Here is a 23695-nt window from a genome sequence, read left to right as displayed (position 1 = left end):
CCTGCAAAACTACTGTGCTTGTACCCTGAGCTTTGCTATCGGTCTCAAGCAAAATCAGGGGCGATCAGAGCCTCGGCTGATCTGAGTCCTGACACTCAGAAATGCGCTCGAAAGATTAACATGATCTGACAAATCAGTCAGGGGAGTAATCACATTTCAAAAGTTCTTGTAGAACGCGACGTAATAACCATATATACCAAAAGCAGGCCTTGATCCAAATGTACACATACTGTATTTTGCCCTTATGCAGCTTTAGAAGATGCAGCATATATTTTCATTGCTATGTATATCAGTGAAGCCAGAGGAGATAAACCAGTTAAAGTGCAGGAAAGTCTTAAAAATGCAAAAGCCTGAATAATCTCTAATTTCCTGTTTCTAAATTCAGATAAAACTGTGGTTATTGTATTCACCCCTATAAATATTAGAAACACGCTGTCTAACCATGTCTTTGTGTTCAAAGAGTGTTTTTCCTTCCCACTGTCACCATGTGGTTGCTCATAGGAGGTCATCTGATTGTTCGGGTAGTCTCTATATTACTGTAGGATCTTACAGTATAAATCACCTCCAGGCCACTGATGCTGTGATTTGGTGCAAATAAAATGTCAATTTCATTGAACTGAAAATCTTCAGCTCTGCCAACTGCAGGTCGGTGTCTTTTTGTCAGTGCCATGTCTCAATCATGCATCATAGCACGTCTCTCTCTCACACGCACGCACGCACACACACACACACACACACACTCTCTCTCTCTCTGACTCGTGTGCACAGATATATTTTCATTGTGAATATGGTGAATGTGCTGGTTCTAATATGGGGCTTATCTGCTCTACGTGAACACTCACAGTGATTTATCCAACATGCCTCATTCACACCCATCCATACAGGTACTGTGTTCTTTCCCCCACACCATGACAACACCCACTTATTCTTTAACTCACTTTTATACTTATTTAAGATAGTAAAATCTACAAAAGCACATAAGCATTTCATTAGACTAAAATATATATGTCATGTTCTGCTTTGTTAATAAAAATGCACTCAGGTGCCTTTCATTTTTTCCCAGTTGGGTCTTAATGATGGATTAAAGATAGTGATATTAGCTGGGTGGGAGACCTAGACTCCATGAAAAGTTCACTACTTTGAGCATTAATTGCGAGGAAAGGAAATGTCAGGTGCTTTCAGCCGTCATCACAAATGGTAGATGTAAAATACTGCCTGTGATGTGTGAGCAGACAGCTGTTGATGCAGCCATTCAGATAGCTTATCAAACAGAGACCTCTAATTACTGCAGTACTCTCTGAATGCACAGAATCAGCGCCCACATCCCCCTGTCACAGCAGAAAGGATGGGAATCGTATCAGCTTTACATAAGAGAGTGAAAGCAGTCAACAAATGTTCTGTGTGTAGTGAGGAAACAGCCAGACGACCCTCTTTTTGAAACACAAGTTAAGCAGGATAATGTAATAATTTTAGATTTCATTACGCCCTAACCATCTGTATTAGTTAATTAGTAAGGGAACGAGTTACAACTCAGAGTACATCTTCAACAGTGATTGCAAACAACACAACTTATTGTAGGCAACACAGATGAAGGAGATAAACAACAATCTAGTGACCAGAGCTGGAGAACACAGCTTTGAGGATAATGCAACAACGAAGAAGGGAAGACTGAGGGAGGAAATAAAGGAGAGAGATGACTTGTGGACACACACCTGGAGAGAAATAGTTCAATGAGACTGGAAGCAAGTTAAAGTGAACACAAGACACAAAGACACAACTACTAAAAATAAAACAGGAAGTAAGACACAACTAAACAGAAGAGCTGATACAGGGGAAGACAGACGGACAACACTGGGGATCACAGCAAAACAAAGACACAGAAGGAGGAACAGAATGGAAACACAATGGGAATAAACAGAAGGAAACCCCGACAGTAACAAAACAGAAGACAAGATAAAACATAAAGGACCTGAATCACGCGGTAAAGCGGAAGATAAAATACATTTATAAGCACATGACAATAACAGCAGAAATTCAATCACTTTATTGAAGAGTATATTTACCACGGTATGAAAAAGTGTTTGCCCCTTTCCTATTTCCTTTTTTTTGTATGTTTGTCACACTTTAGACACTTTCAAAATTCAATTGAAAACCCACTTTTATTCCTTGGCCTCCAAACCTACATGGCCCTGTATGAACAAGTGACCCTGAATGATAACAAAAATTAATTGTGGTGTGTCACATCTCTGAAAAACAGAATTCAATTTCTCTAGCCACACCCAGACCCACCCAAACAAAACACTTAAATAGGACCTTTCGGTCGACACAAAGTGGAGCAGCAGAATTTCAGGAACAAATGAGAAACTAAGTAATTGAGATCTGTCTGTCTGGGTTATTAAGCTTTATTAAGTTAGGGTTATCAATTATAAAGGTTATTAAGCTGTTTCTAAAGCTGTGGGACTCCAGTGAACCACAGTCAGAGCCGTTATCCACAAATGGTGAAAATATGAAACAGCGGTGAACCTCCCCAGGCTGGCTGACCACAATGACTCCAAGAGTGCAGGGACGATTCCTCACAAAAGACCCCAGAACAACATCTGAAGAACCGCAGGTGAGGGTCAGTGTTCATGACTCCACCATAAGTGCATGACAAGGATCCAAGACAAAGGCTTGTCTCAGTTTTGCCAGAAAACATATCGATGATCCCCCAAGACATTTGGGAAAATATTCTGACGAGACTGATGAGGCAAAAGTTGAAGGTGTGTGCCCTATGACAGCGGTCCCCAACCCCCGGGCCTCGGACCCGTGAGTCGTTTGGTACCGGGCCGCGAGAATTGAGGCTCGGGTGTGAAATGTCTGGTTTTCAGGGTTTTTATCGGTTTTCAGAGTTATTTTGTTATCGTTTTTATTGTTAACTCGGTTTTCCTGGGTCTTTTCACGTGTGTTATGAATAAATCTTCTTTTTTTCGGTACCGGTACTAGTTTTATTTTGTTGTATTTATCGGCGACACCTTAAAGGCCGGTCCGTGAAAATATTGTCGGGCATAAACCGGTCCGTGGCACAAAAAAGGTTGGGGACCGCTGCTCTATGACATCTGGCGTAAAAGTACCACAACATTTCAGAAGAGCATCATTTGCTGCCTCAGGACCTGAAGTGTTGCCGTAGTAAAAGGAACCATGAATTATTCCGTCTACCAAAGCTTTGTGAAGGAGAATCTCAGGCTTAAGCTCACTTGGGTTCTGCAGCAGGACAATGATCCAAACACAGCAGCAGGTCCACCTCTGAATGGCTTAAGAAACACAAAATGAAGACTTGGTTTTAATAAACCAAATTGGTTTATTCCCTCAGAATTCCCAATCCATAATTTTCCTCCCTTTTCTAGCATTATGATAATTGGGATGATACCTATGCCCTGTTCACTGTTCTTCCTTTGTGTCTCTCCTTCTCACCCTCTGTCGTCTCTCGGGTTCTCCCCTGGGAGGAGGCGGGTCTGGCTGGAGGCTCAGCGGGGTGGATATTTTTGGGGTCAGATGAGGTCGCCGCCACTTTGTACTCAGCCATACTATGGCTCACAGACCTTGCTATCATCATGCTGTTGTCACTTCCCACCACCTTTTTCTACATGAGCTCCTTTCACCCTTTGGATTTGAGTCCATTCCCCGACCTCCCCCAGGGGGCGCCCCTGCAGTCATCCAGAGCTCTGACTACAGGAGGACGACTCTGGTTGGTGCTCTTGGACCCGTCACTGCAGGTTGATATTTTGGTGGTTTCCTAAAAAAGCCGACACATTAGAGTGAATGCCTTTAATTTGATTTAATGAATGGCTTTTGGTCCCGGTTCATTGCCTCTTTTGTGTATTATTGGACAAAATCCATATGGGAGGTTAGAGGCATAGCTTTCACCCTCCCAGGTCTCTTCCCCTCCCCCTGTCTTTGGTCCGGCGCAGGAAGGGAGGTTGAAGGGGGAAGGAGAGAAGTGAGAGGATGGGATGACGGTAAAGAAGGACTTAGAAGGACTTATGTGTAGCAGTTGTGGAGCCGGAGGGATCCGGAAGGAGTCCAGGTCTCCTGTAGCTGTCTGTTTACTATTTACAGGAACAATAGGAGAAATCGTACGGAGAGGGGGAATATCTCTCACCTCACTGAATTGCAGTGTCAGTAAGGGATGGTCTCCCAGAGGAGTGGATTGTGAGCTGGGGGGAAGAAGAGAGGTGGAAGGAGCTCCGCCTACCCCCAAACCCAGTTCCCTCCCTTCACTCAGGTCCAAGCTCTGGCTTCAGTTTTCCTGGTAATTTGTATTTCAATGTTTCAATGTTGCACAGTTTGTTCTATTTGGTTTTATTAAAGATGGAAATTCCTCCCCCCCTTTCTAGATTTCTCCCCTGCCGTCCCTTCCCCAAGAGACTCTGCAGAAGACAGCGGCGAGGGATCAGAAATACGTGAGGATTCGACATTTTCTGTAATCTGGCTGCCTCCAGCGTAGATTGAGCTGATCTGGCTTTATAGCGCTTTGTCATCCAACTTTCTGCCACTCAAAAAGCTGCGTCATCCAACATCAGCTTTCAGTTACTGCCTCTGTAAGTTCCTCCATGGGGGATAATATGATGTAATGTATACTTTATTAATCCCCATAGGGAAACTAGTCCTCTGCATTTTACCCATTCACTCAGTGAAGCAGTGGGCAGCCACCAATCCAGCACCCGGGGAGCTGTGTGTTGGGACGGTGCCTTGCTCTGGGGTACCTCAGGGTAGCCATTCAGTGGATTCAAACACCCGACCTTCCGATCATGGGGCAACCACTCTACCTACTGAGCTATCCGAGTCCTCTGTGGGGGAAGAGGGTTTAATGAACGCCGTGAGTTTTATTATTTGTTTCACCATCCCCTGGCAGGATTCAGAGTCAAAACAGCTTTGTCTATAATGAAACAGACACCAAGGAATTTAAGTTTCAAGAGAGACATGGGACACTATGTCACTGAGAGAACACCTCACCTATTCACCTTGTTGACATAAAATGAAAAGAGTGTAATGCCCTAACATTTACTTAAAAAATATTTCTACTGACTTTGTCATTCTTCTCTCATACAAAAGTAAATGTAGTATGTAAATATGTTTTAACCAAGCACTGAGCCATTAACCTACGACCTCAGGAACAACTCAGTGTGTTTGCATGCATGTAGACAAGGTCAAAACAGCCTATTGATATTCAAACCAAGGGTAAGAATGGGAAAGAAAAGTCACTTCAAGGACTCCGAGTATTGCATGATTGTTCAGATATGCTGGCATTTCCCCCATAACCACCCTGAGGATGTGTGAAAATATTCTCTGTGGGAAAATATCTTGTCGGTGTGGATGCTTCTAGCAGGAGATCTCAAACTGGTTCTTTGAACATTTAGTATTCAGATGGCATCTCATGTCTTGTCTGGGGAATGTTTCCAGCTCCTTGTTGAATCTGACCTTCAAAGAATTAAGACAGCTCTGAAGAAAAAAGGGGTCCAGGCCTGTTTTCTTACTGGTCACAGAAGGATCCTGTGCCAAACTCTAATTTCATGTTGTTGTCAGTTGTCCTTTGAAAGGAGAAAGCTTCAGTGTGCTATCCTCGCTCACAAAGTTCAGTTGTTCAGTTTGATGTTTTTGTTTTTAATTAAAAAGGTTAATGAAACTCACCTTGTCTGTATTATTATATGCTCAGGTGAGTCCTGCAAAGGTTGATTGTATGTATCAATGTATAAAATCAAATAAGAGGGCAGAAAAGTTCTCATCACAGTGTTATTTTGTATTTCATATAAAAAGACAGTTGATTAGTAGAATATTCATTATACACCTGGATAACAAGATGAAGTTACTCCATAATATGGCCTGTGTCCTGAAAAGTGCAGCTTACACTGTAAGATTTGGAAATATTGTTTGGTTTTCCTTAAATTACCATGAAATTACTACTTAACATTATTTACACCATAGAATGACTTACACTGCAATTTGTGTCTCCTTCTCTGTAAAATGCCTGAATATTATACAAGGCTAACTGAGCTCCCTCCTTTCCTATTAGTGGACGACCTTCTACTCCCTGAGCTACAGCCATCCTGCTGTTGTCCTTCTAGTCTCTCTGTTGTTCATTTCATTAACACAGAAGCAGCTGAAACCGATTTAACGACCCTTGCTGCTACTTAATGGACCAGATCAATATCCCAGAAGTTAAATTGACTTTTTCTTCTTTTTAAGTGTCAGCCAATGGAAGTTTCTATTTATGTCTTAAACGTTTATTGCTGTCTATTTTAATAAACAACTGTTCAACAAATAAATAAATTTACCGTGATCAGCCACTATGTGGAAAACAGTAGGCGGTACACATTTATTCTGTAGGATCACACAGGGAACCCAGGGCTGATTTCATGCCAAAGGGGCTTTTATGATCTTTTGTTTACCTGGACGGAGTCATGCTGTGCTGTCAGTGTCCCCTCAGCAGCACAATAGTGCAACACAAATGTTTTGTGAGACAGTCTTGCTCTCATGAGGAGGCTCCTATAAACTGCTGCTTAGAAAAAGCTTTAGTTATGTCTCTGAGAGATATTTGCTTTATCAGCTTAAAGACTGATAAGTCGACACCTACTATTATATGCATGTGGATGATCCAGCCTACACTTTGTTTTTAAGTTGTCTGGATAAATCTCGATTGGACAGAACAGGGATCTGTTTTTGTTCATCAGGTCGGCTCATCTACACTGTGGCCTAAAATATTAGGTAATGAATTGCCCAACATAATAATTTAAATAAGGGTGAATAGTGTTGTCAGTTTCTTAGCAACACACACGCGCGCACCTGCGTCATTTCCTATATAAAGGGTCAGCGCGTTCAGTTCAGCGCTCCACTCTGCGCGCTGAGTTTGCTGGGGGAACTGATCGAGCTGCAGGGAAAATGAATCAAATGTTGGAATGAGGTGCAGTTAGATTGTGTATATTGATAAGGAGAGCTTTCCGTGGACGGCGGTGGAGCTGGCGCTGTGCATGGAATAAAACACGCGGGGACATATTGCTTTGTTCAGAGCCAGATGAATACGGGCATCGGCTGTGGAAATGTTTTGTTTCGAGGTGACACATCGTGTGCGTGGCACTTGCTGAAACTGTCTGATGCGCGTTTCAAGTTTTACTTTTAAGGGGGAGTGCCGACTTGAGGTGAATTTGATCATATTCACGGTCAAACCTCGTATCTGTATGACGCTCTGTTATGTTGTAGGATGAGCGCTGACCTCGAGAGCGTTTCGCTCAACACGTCGTTGAACTCGATCGTCTTGGGCGGCCGTGCGCTCTCGACTAACGTCCGAAGGCTGCACAAAGCTCTCAATATTCTGCTCGATGACCGGGAGAGAGAGCAGTTCATCCACTGTCTCAATGTTTACCACGCCAAGCGCAACGTCTTCGACTTGGTTCAAACTCTTAAAGTGATTCTCAACACGCCAGACAAACGGCACCTCTTGCCCATGTTGCGCCTGGTCATCCCGAGGTCCGACCAGCTGCTGTTCGATCAGTACACGTCCGAGGGGCTCTATCTGAAGTCGGACCTCATCCCCAGCAACGGCATCGCAGAGGACTTTGCGGGTGAGGTAGATTCAGCTGCCAGTTCCATCCCTGAGCAGGTCCTGTCGTCGTCGGGCTGCCCGGACGGTTTAAGCGCAGCTGCTGAACTCGCTGCGTGCGTGGTCCCACCGTTCTGCGTGGGCCCCTTTGGAGATACGCGCAAAGTGACCCTCACGCGCTCCAGGAGCCACGAGGGTCTGGGCTTCAGCGTTCGAGGTGGTTCAGAGCACGGCGTAGGCATCTATGTGTCCCTAGTGGAGCCAGGCTCATCGGCTGAGAGAGAAGGACTGAGAGTCGGGGACCAGATAGTGGCCGCTAATGACATCCTGTTTGACAATGTCACTCACATAGAGGCGGTGAAGGTAGGACTTCACGCAAATGCTGGCGTTTATGAGTGCGACTGTTGTGGTGTGTGCACTGCAGGTTTTGTGCAGATTCAAACCGTGTATGCTGTAGGCAGAGAAAGCACACATTACTAAGGAGGCACTGGGCCATGCACGGCTGTCCTAAAAACACACTCGTTGTTTCACTGCTGCTTTCTGTGCCAGCCCTCGGGTCCAATGCTAAACTACCTCTAGTTTAACTTTTTATTATTATTTATTTATTTTTTAATCTTCTACACCACTTGACATCTGGCTGCAGGCTGGGAACCAACATGAACTAAAATGTAAAGTAGACCGGCTGAAGTTCTTATTTCATGATCCATACAGCAGGAATCCTTGATGATGATAATTCTGAGGGAACACTACACTGCATGTGGAGATAATGTGCTTCACCACACAATTATCTAAAATTAGATACAGTACTAACAACACTTTGTGTGATCATTCACTGAAGCCTGATCAGGCAGGCTGACAGATTTAACCCCATTACCAAAGAATACAGCAAAAGATATTAGCTATAGATTTTGATTTCAATTTGCATAGATTTTTTTATTAAACTAGTATGCAGTTTAGTAAAGCTTTTTAGTTTAGATCTTTTTTAAATTCAAAATATCTAAAAATATTTCTCACATCTAGTTTAGTTCAGTTTTAGATCATTTTAGCTTCAGATGGATATACCTCAGGCTTAGACCTACAAAACTGTTCGGGGTAAAAACCTTTTGGGTATGGTTGCTATAGTAAAAACAAATGTTATGAGCTTTTTTTTTTATCAATTTTAAAAACACTTTAGCAGCCATTGGATTTTTTTGCAATCAGCTGGTTTATAATAAACAAATCTCCATGGCAGTTTTGCATAAGCAAAGTTTCTATAATAAATGCAGACAAACAAGCACCTTATTAGTTTTTTCTGTGCATGGCATTAGAACAAGTCAGGATGAAATAAGAGCAAAATGTAGCATAGAATGCGCTGGCTCATCTCTGACATCTCGAGTTGTTTCTGTCTGTTTGACATTGGACTCTTGATTACACCATCTCGGTTGCAGTCACTTATTCTGTAATGGGTTAACTGCTGGTCCAACTGACCCCAGTTTGACCAGCTCCTGCTCCTATGGATGTGGATGAAAATAATTTGTATGCTATTGAAAACTAACTTAGTGGAAAGATGGACACAAATTACACCCAGACCCAAGTGCAAACTTTGCAGCAAAAACATATTAAATAAATCTTTGCAGCACTTAAAATCCATTGTACCTTTTAAAACTGTAGCTTGTAGTTGCCAGATTCTAAGATTTTGGTTCTTGCTTCACGCAGCAGAAACACATTGTGGAAGATGAAAAGATGTAGGAGGAAAGTTACTTAAGCTGAATGAACAAATATGGACTGTTAATGGACTGTTTAATTATTATGCATACATGTTTTATGCGCTGATGATGAATGATTTTATGACCTTGCAAGTTTGAATTGCACTCTACTTTCAGATATCTTCTAAAAGAAACGACTCTTTTGTGTGGAGGTAAAATGGCTCAGGCCTTGGGTAACGTGTTGTTTAACAGAAAAAAGGACACTTTTACCTGCCTGTGCAAGGGTTAGTGAATCATTTCAGCAAGGGCTGAACAGCTCAGAAGCAACGTGACCGTATACCTGGCTCACACTGGCAGAGTGTAAAAATGATTCTAAAAGGTTAATTTTGCATTATTGCAAAATACAAATATACATACCAATCAGAAATTGTCAGTAGGTGTCGTTTGAAATGTGATTTTCTTTTTTCTGTATTAGTGTGTCCTCAAATATCAGGCTTCATAGGACGGCTTGAATTTTCATAAATTACAGATACTTATTCAGTTGTATTAATTTCATGTTGGAGTTTTTAGTTTTTGAGATACTTATGTTCAAACATAGCTTCAGAGTTTAAAACGTGAGAATAACATGCTGGAATTTGGTCCATTTAAAAACACGCCTCTTGCAAACTATTTGAAATATGAAGCTAAAATTTCACAAATCGGTATGTATGGCCAAATTAAGGACATAATAATTTTATCTTGGAGTTTTCTGAATTGTTAACTAAGGCTACGTTCACACTGCAGGCGAAAGCGCACCAAATCCGACTTTACTGACCCTCTGCGACCATCTATCCGATCATGGTGTGACAGTGTGAACGGCACAAATCCGATATTTTCAAATCAGACCTGGGTCACTTTGGTATGTGTTGCTGAATACGATACAAATCTGCGACTGCTGTTTGATGGTCACGTCGCATTAAATCCGTCTTTTACGTCACTGACACAAGACAGACGCCAACTATCAGCGCCGGAGAAGACATCGCGAACGCTTCCTGACCATCCGGTGAAACTGTTGGGAACAACGTTGGAGAAACGTGAACATTTTATTTGTACTGTATAATCTGCAGATTCTGACAGAAATCTGCAGCTATCCTTTGAAGCTCCTCTAAAACAGCAATAAGGATCAATATTAGACCAAATGTAGATAACAAAATAACTTAAAGCAAAAATTGGGAAACGTAAGGTCCGAAACAAGTCTTAAGGTCCATCAGTCAAACAACACTGTTGCTCTGGGTCTAAACAGAGCGCGTTGTGTGTGACGTCTTCTTTTGCGCATGCGGCCACTTTGAGCGTTCACACTAGAGCGCGTTTGCTGTCGCATTTTATTTGTAGTGTGAAGAAGCAGACAGAAAAATCGGATTTGATCAAAAAATCTGAATTGAGCATCAAGACCTGCAGAGTGAACGTAGCCTAAAGTAGTCTAAATGTGACAGTATTTAATTCTTGATTATGTTAATATCACGGTTGCTGGATCCAATCACGAGCTGGGTCTTATGCTTGATCTAATCTTGTTGCTGTAGTGTTGAGGATGTGACTTTTTCTGACCAATGCCTGTCGTTTTTGAAGTTGATGCCACAGCCACACCCGTGATCCATGCTCCAATCACATGTACAACTGCAGATCTGTTAGCTAGAGCCAAGACTCTACACTGAACTGTCAAGATCCATTGTTTAATGGTACTTACACTGCAGTCCTGGACTCTGTTGTTCCATCGAGCTCATATTCCACTAAATTAAAACCACAAAGACTGGTTCAACTCTAGCGAAGGTTAAACCAGCCCAGAAGCACAGGAACAATTTTAAAACATTGTGGGTCACATATAAGTGCATTTGCTCCACTTTATTTTACCAACAGGTATTGTTGTCCTGGCAAAGACTCATGCAAGAAGCATGATTCATCACTGCAGACAACACATATCCCCTGCTGTAGAGTCCAGTGGCTGCATGTTTTGCTTTGTGCTTGGTGATGTACAGTAAGGCTTTGATGCAGCCACTAGGCCATGGAAGCCCATTCCACGAAATTATTTATGCACTGTTCTTGAGCCAAGTTTGATATTTATATGGAGTTCGGAAGTCTGTAGCAATTGATTCTGCAGAAATGATAGTGTCTATTCCCTCGGCTCTATCGGTCAGCTGTCCTCTAGATGCACTCGGTAACTAACTGGATTAAATTTAGTAGCTTGGTAGATAAGGCCCATCCTCTGACCGCCTGATGTACGATATCAAGACATGCAAAACAGTCTCTTGGAGCCACATGTTAAACCCAACAGGAAGTCAGACGTTTTGAATTTAATGATAAATGGCGAAGGTTTTAAGGTTTTGTGAAACGGCATGTTCATGGCGGCACGTCAAGTTTTCATCATTCGCCAAGAAACTGCTGTAACTCAAAGACACAAAGGCCTGTAATAAAATATTATGGTCAACAGTATTGAACGCTGCACTGAGGACAAGCACAGAGCGGAGTCCACTGTCAGAGGTCATAATAATATTATTGGAGTTCTGAAGCCTGATGGAGAGTCAGTCATCAGTTAGCTGTTTACAACGACTCTTTCAAAGGTTTTTCAGTTTATCCAACAAGTAGCTAAGACAGCTGGGCCAGCTGATGGTTGTTTACTGCCAGCTTGAAGGTCTGTGCTTTGTAGGCCATTAATAGAAACAGACTGACCATATTTAAGACTGAAACATTAATTTATGGTCGGTGTAGGGTTTTTTTTTTTTTTTTTAATGAGACAGAGAAGACAAACACACTCCAATTATCAGTTTTCTCAATTTATTATCAAAACAGAATTTGAAATGAATTTTACATAGCACCATGGACCTGCTCTCTGTGGCTCAGAGACAAAAGACTGCTGCACCCAGGCAAACACATAATGTTAACATGATTGGTCGACATAGTTTTTTCAGACAGCTGGACAGCAACGGGGCTCCAGGTAGATGATTGATCGCGCACAAAACAAAGGCCTCTGGGGCTTAGAGTGTCTTTCTGACTAGCTTCTCAAGCGAGGACAGATGCTGGGTTTTTCTCTGTATGTATTATTGTAGGTCTACGTTACAATATAAAGCACCGTGAGGTGACTGTTGTTGTGATTTGGCGCTATATAAATAAAATTGAATAGAATTGAAAGTTGAATTGTTTATGGCTACACAAACACCAGTGTTTCTGAACAGCATGCCTACTGCTGTTGTGGTAACTTACAATTACTTTGCAGCCATGAAATTAATTTTGTTGCCGAAAGTTTGGCAATTTATACATTTATGTTAATATTTGTCCAGGACATGCAGACAACGTAAGACATGTGGAGCATGTTCTGTGCTGCCTGTGTGTCCAAAGCAATTCAGGCAGAAAACCTAACACGCATGTAAACACAGTGTGCTTTTACAGGTGCACGAGAAGATTCTGGCTCACCCTCTCTGACTTACACCACTACACATGCTTTCCTCCTCCCTGCCTCCCTTCCTTCTTTTACATAACTGTATCCTAGCCTGGAATTTCATCCTCATTAAATGAGGTATGGAGGTCAGACTCTCCAGGATGCTGTCTTGAGACATAAATGGCCTGTATTTGTATACCTAAGGACCCCAAAGCGCTTTACACTATACACAGTCATCCACCCATTCACACACACATTCACACACTGGTGATGGCAGCTACATTGTAGCCACAGCCACCCTGGGGCGCACTGACAGAGGCGAGGCTGCCGGACACTGGTGCCACCAGTTTTCAGTAGATGAGTACACAGACTCAGTCTGCGGATTTATCAGGAAATGCGTGGAAGATGTCGTCCCATCCAGAACAGTTAAATCCTTCCCAAATCAAAAACCCTGGATTAACGGAGATGTTCGCGCGGCACGGAGCACCGCCTTTGCCTCCGCGAACACATCGGACTACAAACACGCACATTACCAACTCCGGAAGACGATCAAAGCAGCCAAACGTGAGTACAGGGACAGGGTGGAGCAACAGTTTGACAACCCTCGGAGTATGTGGCAGGGACTAAACACGATCACAGATGTTACGTTTCGGTGTTGTCAGTGTGTTGTTTTTGGCGTGACTGTTATGTGTTTCCTGTGTTACTTTGAAAGTCTGTGTTATCTTAGTCTTTTCAGTTTACGTTTCCCTGTCTCGTCAGTTCTGAGTTGCCCCAGCTGTGTTTCCCTCTTGTTGTCCATTTTCCTGATTGCTCCCTCTAGGTATTTAAACCCTGTGTTTCAGTGTGTCATGGTCGCGATCTCCCCCGTGTTGTAAATAGTTTGGTGTTTTGTTGTAAATAAATAGTTTGTTGTAAATAGATTTGTCGATACTTTCGTTTCGGGATTTTGGTGGTGAGCTTTAGTGGGGTTTTTTTGTGTGTGTGTTTTTTTTTTTCCTTTATTTTTACTTTTTTCGTGTTGCACTCCGGTTGCCTAGGCCAGGGTGTAACATATGGGGGCTCGTCCGGGATTGCCTTCGCTGGGGGGTCCGGGGACCGCCCCAGCCTTTGTCGTTGCTGGAGGGTCCGTGGGACCGCTCCAGCCTTCGTCGACTGCTGGAGGGTCAGTGGGACCGCTCCAGCCTTCATCAGCTTCGTCTGCCTTCGCTGAGGGGAGGGTCCGTGGGACCGCCCCAGCCTTTGTCGTCGCTGGAGGGTCCGTGGGACCGCTCCAGCCTTCATCCGCCTTCGCTGGAGGGTCCGTGGGACCGCTCCAGCCGTCATCCGCCTTCGCTGGAGGGTCCGAGGGACCGCTCCAGCCTTCGTCGTCTGCTGGAGGGTCAGTGGGACCGCTCCAGCCTTCATCAGCTTCGTCTGCCTTCGCTGAGGGGAGGGTCCGTGGGACCGCCCCAGCCTTCATCCGCCTTCGCTGGAGGGTCCGTGGGACCGCTCCAGCCTTCGTCGTCTGCTGGAGGGTCAGTGGGACCGCTCCAGCCTTCATTGGCTTCGTCTGTCTGGATCAAACTTTTCACTTGGTGTTAAATGTTTGATTTTTGGGTGGGGGGAACTGTTACGTTTCGGTGTTGTCAGTGTGTTGTTTTTGGCGTGACTGTTATGTGTTTCCTGTGTTACTTTGAAAGTCTGTGTTATCTTAGTCTTTTCAATTTACGTTTCCCTGTCTCGTCAGTTCTGAGTTGCCCCAGCTGTGTTTCCCTCTTGTTGTCCATTTTCCTGATTGCTCCCTCTAGGTATTTAAACCCTGTGTTTCAGTGTGTCATGGTCGCGATCTCCCCCGTGTTGTAAATAGTTTGGTGTTTTGTTGTAAATAAATAGTTTGTTGTAAATAGATTTGTCGATACTTTCGTTTCGGGATTTTGGTGGTGAGCTTTAGTGGGGTTTTTTTGTGTGTGTTTTTTTTTTTCCTTTATTTTTACTTTTTTCGTGTTGCACTCCGGTTGCCTAGGCCAGGGTGTAACACAGACTTTAGAGGGAAAACCAGCACACCGCAGACCACGGCCTCTCTGTGTGAGGATCTAAACGTATTCTACGCTAGATTCGACACAGCGAACACCATGAGACCGGACAGTGTGCGCACCGCGGATGACGTCAGTGTGCACACTGTGTCTGAGGAGGATGTGCAGAGGTGCTTCAGGAAGGTGAACGCACGCAAAGCTACTGGTCCGGACGGGATTCCCGGCCGCGTCCTCAGGTCATGCGAGGCTCAGCTGGCTGGAGTGTTCACGCACATCTTCAACCTTTCCCTCTCTCTGTCTGTAGTCCCAGCCTGCTTCAAAATGGCCACCGTCGTCCCTGTACCCAAATCCTCCACCATCTCCTCATTGAACGACTGGCGACCTGTAGCCCTGACCCCCATCGTAAGCAAATGCTTCGAGAAGCTGGTCAGGGACTTCATCTGCTCTGCACTACCCGACTCACTGGACCCTCTACAGTTTGCATACCGCCACAACAGGTCCACTGATGATGCCATAGCCCTGACACTACACACTGCCCTGTCACACCTGGAGAAGAGAGACACGTATGTGAGGATGCTGTTTGTAGATTACAGCTCAGCATTCAATACCATCGTTCCCTCGAAGCTGGACAGGAAACTGCAGGATCTAGGACCGAGCAGCTCCCTCTGCAGCTGGATCCTTAGCTTCCTGTCTGACAGACGCCAAGTGGTCAGACTGGGCAGCATCACCTCATCCCCCGTCACACTGAACACTGGTGCTCCACAGGGGTGTGTACTGAGCCCTCTCCTGTACTCACTCTACACCTACGACTGCACAGCCACTAACAGCTCCAACATCATTGTGAAGTTTGCGGACGACACTACAGTGGTGGGTCTTATCACCAACGGTGATGAGACGGCTTACAGGGAGGAGGTCAGCGCCCTGACCCACTGGTGTCAAGACAACCATCTCACCCTCAACGTCGCAAAGACAAAGGAGTTGATAGTGGACTTCCGGAGGTGCAGAGAAGTACACACCCCCATCACCATCAACGGCGCTGCTGTGGAGAGAGTGAGCAGCTTCCGGTTCCTTGGCGTACATCTGGCTGAGGATCTTACGTGGTCAGTACACACAAACAAAACAGTGAAGAAGGCGCAGCAGCGCCTCTTCTTTCTCAGGAGACTGAAAAGATTCGGCATGAGCCCCCGCATCCTCAGGACCTTCTATCACTGTGCCATTGAGAGCATCCTCACTGGATGCATCACCACCTGGTATGGCAACAGCACCGCCTACAACTGCAAAGCTCTCCAGCGAGTAGTGCGGTGCTCTGAACGGATAATTGGAGGTGAGCTTCCCTCCCTCCAAGACATCTACAGGAAGCGCTGCCTGAGGAAAGCGGGGAGGATCATCAAGGACTCCAGTCACCCCAGCCATAAACTGTTCAGACTACTTCCATCAGGAAGGAGGTTCTGCAGCATCCGGTCCCGTACCAGCAGACTGAGAGACAGCTTCTTCCATCAGGCCATCAGACTGCTGAACACTTCATAGACACCTCAGCTTCACTACTGGAACTTTAACATTATGCACTCCATACTGTACAGTAATGCCACTGTTTTGCACATGTCTCACTCTGTATATTTTATTTTATATATTTTATTTATTGTTTACTCTATTTAATTTGTAAAATATGTGTACACACACACACACACACACACACACACACACACACACACATAGAAAAATATTTAGTATACACATCCAGAAATGCATACACTATTATTTATATATATATATATATATATATATATATATATAAAAAACACCCAGCACGCCCCTGCGGGCGGTTTATCCTTCAAGCTCGGGTCCTCTACCAGAGGCCTGGGAGCTTGAGGGTCCTGCGCAGTATCTTAGCTGTTCCCAGGACTGCGCTCTTCTGGACAGAGATCTCCGATGTTATTCCCGGGATCTGCTGGAGCCACTCGCCTAGCTTGGGAGTCACCGCACCTAGTGCTCCGATTACCACGGGGACCACCGTTACCTTCACCCTCCACATCCTCTCCAGCTCTTCTCTGAGCCCTTGGTATTTCTCCAGCTTCTCGTGTTCCTTCTTCCTGATATTGCTGTCATTCGGAACCGCTACATCAATCACTACGGCCGTCTTCTTCTGTTTGTCTACCACCACTATGTCCGGTTGGTTAGCCACCACCATTTTGTCCGTCTGTATCTGGAAGTCCCACAGGATCTTAGCTCGGTCATTCTCCACCACCCTTGGGGGCATCTCCCATTTTGACCTCGGGACTTCCAGGTTATACTCGGCACAGATGTTCCTGTACACTATGCCGGCCACTTGGTTATGGCGTTCCATGTATGCCTTGCCTGCTAGCATCTTGCACCCTGCTGTTATGTGCTGGATTGTCTCTGGGGCATCTTTACACAGCCTGCACCTGGGGTCTTGCCTGGTGTGATAGACCCCAGCCTCTATGGATCTTGTGCTCAGAGCTTGTTCTTGTGCTGCCATGATTAGTGCCTCTGTGCTGTCTTTCAGTCCAGCTTTGTCCAGCCACTGGTAGGATTTCTGGATATCAGCCACCTCCTCTATCTGCCGGTGGTACATACCGTGCAGGGGCCTGTCCTTCCATGATGGTTCCTCGTCTCCCTCCTCTTTCTTGGGTTTCTGCTGCCTGAGGTATTCACTGAGCACTCGGTCAGTTGGGGCCATCTTCCCAATGTATTCTTGGATGTTCCTTGTCTCATCCTGGACTGTGGTGCTGACACTCACCAGTCCCCGGCCCCCTTCCTTCCGCTTAGCGTACAGCCTCAGGGTGCTGGACTTGGGGTGAAACCCTCCATGCATGGTCAGGAGCTTTCTTGTCTTTATGTCAGTGGCTTCTATCTCCTCCTTTGGCCAGCCTATTACCCCAGCAGGGTACCTGATCACGGGCAGGGCGTATGTGTTGATGGCCCGGATCTTGTTCTTACCATTCAGCTGACTCCTCAGGACTTGCCTGACCCTCTGCAGGTACTTGGTGGTTGCAGCCTTTCTAGCGGCCTCTTCATGGTTCCCATTTGCCTGCGGGATCCCCAGGTACTTGTAACTGTCCTCTATGTCTGCAATGTTGCCTTCTGGTAGTTCAATCCCCTCAGTTCTGACTACCTTCCCTCTCTTTGTTACCATCCGACTACACTTCTCCAGTCCGAACGACATTCCAATGTCATTGCTGTATAGCCTGGTAGTGTGGATCAGTGAATCGATGTCTCGTTCACTCTTGGCATACAGCTTGATGTCATCCATGTACAGGAGGTGGCTGACAACTGCTCCGTTCCGTAGTCGGTATCCGTAGCCAGTCTTGTTAATGATCTCACTGAGGGGGTTCAGGCCTATGCAGAACAGCAGTGGGGACAGAGCATCTCCTTGGTAGATCCCGCACTTGATGGTAACTTGTGCTATGGGCTTGGAGTTGGCCTCTAGTGTTGTACGCCACATCCCCATTGAGTTCCTGATGAAGGCTCTTAGGGTCCCATTGATCTTGTACAATTCTAGGCATTCCAGTATCCAGCTGTGGGGCATTGAGTCATAGGCCTTCTTGTAATCAATCCAGGCAGTGCACAGGTTGGTCAGTCTGGTCTTGCAGTCTCGGCTGATTGTTCTGTCTACCAGTAGCTGGTGTTTTGCGCCTCTGGTATTCTTGCCAATTCCTTTCTGTGTCCCGCTCATGTATTGACCCATGTGTCTGTTCATCTTAGCCGATATGATGCCTGACAGGAGCTTCCATGTAGTACTGAGGCAGGTTATTGGTCGGTAGTTGGAGGGGACCGGTCCCTTCTTGGGGTCCTTGGGGATCAGGACCGTCCGGCCTTCAGTTAGCCATTCCGGGTGTCTCTCGTTAACTAGCAGCTGGTTCATTTGTGCTGCCAGACGCTCGTGGAGTGCAGTCAGCTTCTTCAGCCAGTAGGCGTGAACCATGTCGGGCCCTGGTGCTGTCCAACTCTTCATACTGGAGACCCTTTCTTGGATATCTGCCACTGTGATGGTTACTGGACCCTGTTCAGGGAGGTCGCTGTGGTCTGCCCTCAGATCCACTAGCCACTGAGCATTGCCGTTATGGGTTGCATCCTTCTCCCATATGCTCTTCCAGTATTGCTCCGTCTCCAGCCTTGGTGGTGCTGTTCTCTTATTGTTCCCTTGCCACTGAGAGTACACCTTTGCTGGTTCTGTGGAGAACAGCTGGTTTATTCTCCTGCCTTCTATCTCTCTGGTGTACCTCCTCAAGCGGCTGGCCAAGGCTGTGAGTCTTTGCTTGGCAGTTTCCAAGGCCTCAGGTATGGACAGCTTGCTGTATTTCTTAGGCACCTTATTCGTCGCACCTTTCTGCAACTCCGTTAGTTGGCTAACCTCCCTCCGTGCTACTTTGATCTTGCCCTCTAGCCTCCTTCTCCATGGAGGGTACTGCCCCTTGTGGCTGTTCAACTTGTAGCCAAGCATCTCACTGATCACTGCTGCCGTATTGTAGATCAGCTTGTTAGTGTCGGTAATCGTGGTTGTAGGTATTGCCCGTAGTGCTGCATTAACATCATCTAGCAGACCTTCTGAGGGTACTTCACGTAATCTTGGTAACCGGCTACGGGGGATCCAGGTTTCAAGCTTGGCCATGATCCTATTTTTCAGGTCAGTTCCTCTCGCACTCAACGATCCTTCTCCTATCGCACTTGGGGCTATGTACCCAATCTCGGGTGGGGGTGATGATATCTCCCCCCTGACCTGGCGTCCTGACTCCTCCTTGCCGTAGCATTTGTGTTGTACCTCGTCAATCTCTAGCTGTGAGAGCAGTCCCTTCTTTCGAATGTTGGAACACTGAGCTACTAGTTGTTTTGCCGTCATTGTGGATGTTGGGTATCGAAGAATCCATAGGTCCCTCATCCTATTCATGTAGCCCCTTCCGCCGGGGTTACTTGCGTAGTAGCATTCCAACAACGCCCTGTTTTCGTCCCTTGCCCACCGATGCCTTCTTGTTCCAGTAGCCCACTTTTCGTCAGGGTGCCCTGGTTCCTCAACACCTGACGCGGACCTTGTTGATCCGGGCGACGTCCGAGCCGGCATGCCTTCATATTTATCTGTCTCGCTCATGTCTGCGGTAGGCTTGCTTAGCATAGGGGGTCTAGCCTTAGGACCCTTACTGGATACAGACGCCCCAGGCAGGAATCGAACTTGCGATCCTCTGTTCCAAAGGCGTGTAGTCTAACCACTACGCTATCCAGCTGCTATATATATATATATATATATATATATATATATTATTAGTTTCAGATGTAGCCATTCTTGTATTTTGCTTGTTTACTTTATTGTATTTTGCACAACTCTGTTCCTTGTGAAGCTCGCACACAAGAATTTCACTCACATGTGCTGTACCAATGTACCTGCACATGTGATGTGACAATAAAAAAGTGATTTGATTTTTCCATTTGTGCAACATCTCTAAAATTAGAAATATCCTGTCTCAGAGTGACGCTGGAAAAACTCTCTGAGCCTGGTTCTGCTGGAGGTTTCTTCCTGTTCAAAGCGAGTTTTTCTTTCCCACTGTCACCAAAGCGCTTGCTCATAGATGATTGTTAGTTTTTTTTTCTGTTTTCTTTGCATTATTTACCTTACAATATAATGCAACTTGAGGCAACTGTTGTTGTCTCAAGTTGCATTTGGCGTTGTATAGATAAAATTGAAATTCCCCAAATTGAATTATTAGAAAGTGTGATTTATGGTTCCACAGAAGTAGCATGTTTCCTGTCCGCTCCACTCCAGGGACTGCCTGTCTGCATGCAGCAGCTCTGTGCTCAGCTCAACAGCACTGAGACGGCACATTTAAGGGTTTTTAATGATATTCTTTGTCACGATCCTGGGTCTTTTGACCCAGCGTTTTAGTTTATTTTGATGTTTATGGTTTGTTTAAGTTCATTAGCTTATCTAAGTTCATTTGCTTGTTAGTCCCCCTTGTGTTTTCAACCCCTGTTAAGTCTCCCTCGCCCTTCATGTGTTTCATGTTTGTGTCTCATTATGTTTCCTGTTTTATTTTGAAGAGGTCCTGTGTTGCTATGTTCATTGTGTTCAGTTTTACTCTCCCCTTGTGATGTCATTATGTTCATGTGCGTCAGCTGTTTCGCCATGTGTTCCCACTTCCCTCATTTTCCTCCTGTGTGTATTTAGCCCGTGTGTTTCCACTCATTCCTTATCAGGTCGTCTGCTCATCCACTTCAGGTTTCCATGTCAGTTCACCATGTTTAAGGTTTTTTCATGTTTTAGTTCCCTCAGTTTAGGTTATTGTTTAGTTTCACCCATGAACTAAAACTGCTCGTTTTCTGTTAATCCTGACAGCAGCCTTTGATGGTCGATCATGATATCCTGCTTTCATGGCTGGAATCATATGCTGGCCTAAAAGGGTCTGCTCTTCAGTGTTTTCAGTCCTACTTATCTGGAAAAACCTTTTATGTCAACATGTGCCCCCACAGCTCCAAAATAGCCCCTCTTAATTATGGTGTACCTCAAGGCTCTCTTTTAGGTCCTGCCTTATTTGCACTGTATATGTTGCCACTGGGGTCTATTTTCTCACGGTAAAAAATTTTCATTTCACTGTTTTGCAGATGACTTGGAGATCTATCCATCTTTAAACGCAGGGACATGTGGATGTCTGTAAATTTTTATTTAAATTAAAACAAAACAGAAGTTGTCATATTTGGCACCTTCGTTAATAATCACATTGACAGCGCTCTTGGCCCTTTATCTTCCTATTGTAAGTCAAATGTTAAAACCTTGACTGTTCCTTTAAACTGTGTAAGCAGGTGAGCACAGTAGTTCAATCAAGCTTTTTTCATTTAAAACAGTGAGCCAAGGTAAAATCATAGCTTCCAGCTAACGTGTTTGAACATGTTATTCATGGTAAATGAATTGATTCTTATATAGTGCTTTTCTTCTCTCCCAGAGCACTCTAAGTGCTCTACAACATGCCACATTCACACAAGCACTGCCTTCTATACTTTCTTTAAGTGCTAACTATCATTCACACTCTGATGGATGCTTCAGAGTGTGAATGATAGTTAGTAAGTAACAACTTGGGGTTAATATCTTGCCCAAGGATATTTGGCATGCAGACTGGGGGGAGCCAGGGATCAAACCACCAACCATCTTAACATTAGATGACCTGCTCCATCTCCTGAGCTACTCCCACCTACAGTATTCATCTGTTCATTAACTGCAGACTGGACTGCTGCAATTCTCTGTGCTTGGGTTTGGACCAGGCCTCTATTTATCGTCTTTAGCATCTGCTAACTGGCACAACAGAAGGAGCATATTACCCAGTTTTGGCTTCTCTACATTGGCTTCCTGTTCTGCACAGGGTCCAATTTAAAATGTTACTTTTTTAATCACTTAACGGCCGAGCCCTTTCGTACCTGTCTCAGCTCCTATTTATTTATGCTCCAGGAAGAACGGTGAAGTCCAGGTCAAAACTAACCTTAACTTTTCCACGGTCTAAACTGAAATCTCGTGGTGACAGAGCCTTCTCTGTGGCAGGCCCTGGACTGTGGAGTAGTCTTCCCCTCATTATTAGATCTGCACAACCACTTGACCGTTTAAAATTGTTACGGAAGACACATTTTATGTTCTGGCTTTTAACACACGTCCTAAATATTTTGGTAATAAAACATCTTGGTTTTAAAAGCCTTAAGATAAGATAAGATAAGATAACTCTTTATTGTCATTGCACAGTCATACATAGTACAGTAGTACAATGAAATTGGAAAAACTGTCCTACGTCGGCACTACATATAACACAACACGACACGATATGACACATCACAACGTAACAAACAACACAACACAGTATATTAACTTAGTATAAAAAAGAAGAAGAAGTGTATGTGTATTGCACACTGTTATTATTGCACATTAATTATTATTGCACCTTGTTATAAATATAAATATTATTGTTATCGTTTTAAACATTGTTACCTCCCCCTAAAAAGTCCAGGGAGGTATCCAGTCAGGTCAGCTATTTACATTGATCAGGGCTATTGCCCTGTTGTAGAAGCTGTCCTTGAGTCTATTTGTTCGGGACCTCAGCAGCCTGAACCTCCTGCCAGACGGCAGCAGCTTAAACACCCGGTGTCCTGGGTGTGTGCAGTCCCGTAGGATGCTGCGTGCCCTCTTGAGACAGCGAGTGCTGTACAGGTCCTTCAGGGAGGGAAGAGGATGTCCAATGATTTTTTGGGCCATGTTGATGACCCTCTGGAGTGCCTTTCTGTGTGCTGTGGTGCAGCTGGAGAACCACACACCGATGCAATATGTCAGCACACTTTCAATGGAGCAGCGGTAGAAGACGGTCAGCAGCTCCTTCTTCAGGTCCATTTTTCTGAGGATTCTCAGAAAGTGGAGACGCTGTTGGGCCTTCTTTAAGACCGCAGAGGTGTTAGAGCTCCATTGGAGGTCTGTGTCTATGTGCACACCCAGAAACTTGAAACTGGAGACCCTTTCCACGCACTCCCCGTTGATGCTGACAGGCTGCAGCTCGGACTTCCTCCTTCTGAAGTCAACTACCAGTTCTTTTGTTTTGGTGGTATTGAGGTCCAGGTTGTTGTCTGCACACCAATCTGACAGCCTCTGAACTTCAGCTCTGTATGCAGTCTCATCTCCCCCTGAGATGAGCCCCACCACGGTGGTATCATCTGCAAACTTGATGACTGTGTTGTCTGGGTGGGAACTAACACAGTCATGTGTGTACAGAGTGTACAGTAGGGGACTCAGTACACAGCCTTGTGGAGAGCCGGTGTTGAGGCTGAGGGCTGAGGAAAGATGAGGCCCCACTCTAACTCTCTGTACACGGTCTGAGAGGAAGTCTCTGATCCAGCGGCAGGTGGTGGAAGGAAGTCCAATTTCCAGCAGTTTATCTATTTCAACACCATCAGGCCGACCCTCCTGGGTGATAAGTTAGCAGCGATGCAGGTGGATGCTTCTCTGGTGTCCTGGATTGTTGATTACCTGACAGGAAGACCA

The 23695-nt window shown here is 45.1% G+C and overlaps 1 protein-coding gene across 2 annotated transcripts in view; it reads left to right on the top strand.

The window, feature by feature from the left end:
* The first annotated feature begins 6853 nt into the window (after window positions 1–6853).
* LOC146656543 (whirlin-like) overlaps window positions 6854–23695 on the top strand; it is a 69458-nt gene continuing 52616 nt past the window's right edge. For both annotated transcript variants that reach the window (XM_085424307.1, XM_085424306.1), the window contains exon 1: window positions 6854–7936. In XM_085424307.1, the coding sequence (XP_085280433.1) occupies window positions 7235–7936 (702 nt within the window). In that variant the 5' untranslated portion in view covers window positions 6854–7234. The remainder of the gene's footprint in view (window positions 7937–23695) is intronic.

This window comes from Rhamphochromis longiceps, linkage group LG12, assembly GCF_057381845.1.
Source record: "Rhamphochromis longiceps isolate RC_006_pf linkage group LG12, R_longiceps_female_GT1.1, whole genome shotgun sequence".
Taxonomy (NCBI): domain Eukaryota; kingdom Metazoa; phylum Chordata; class Actinopteri; order Cichliformes; family Cichlidae; genus Rhamphochromis; species Rhamphochromis longiceps.
The sequence above is the reverse complement of the archived record's forward strand: the minus strand, read 5'-3'. Positions and strand labels throughout refer to the sequence as shown.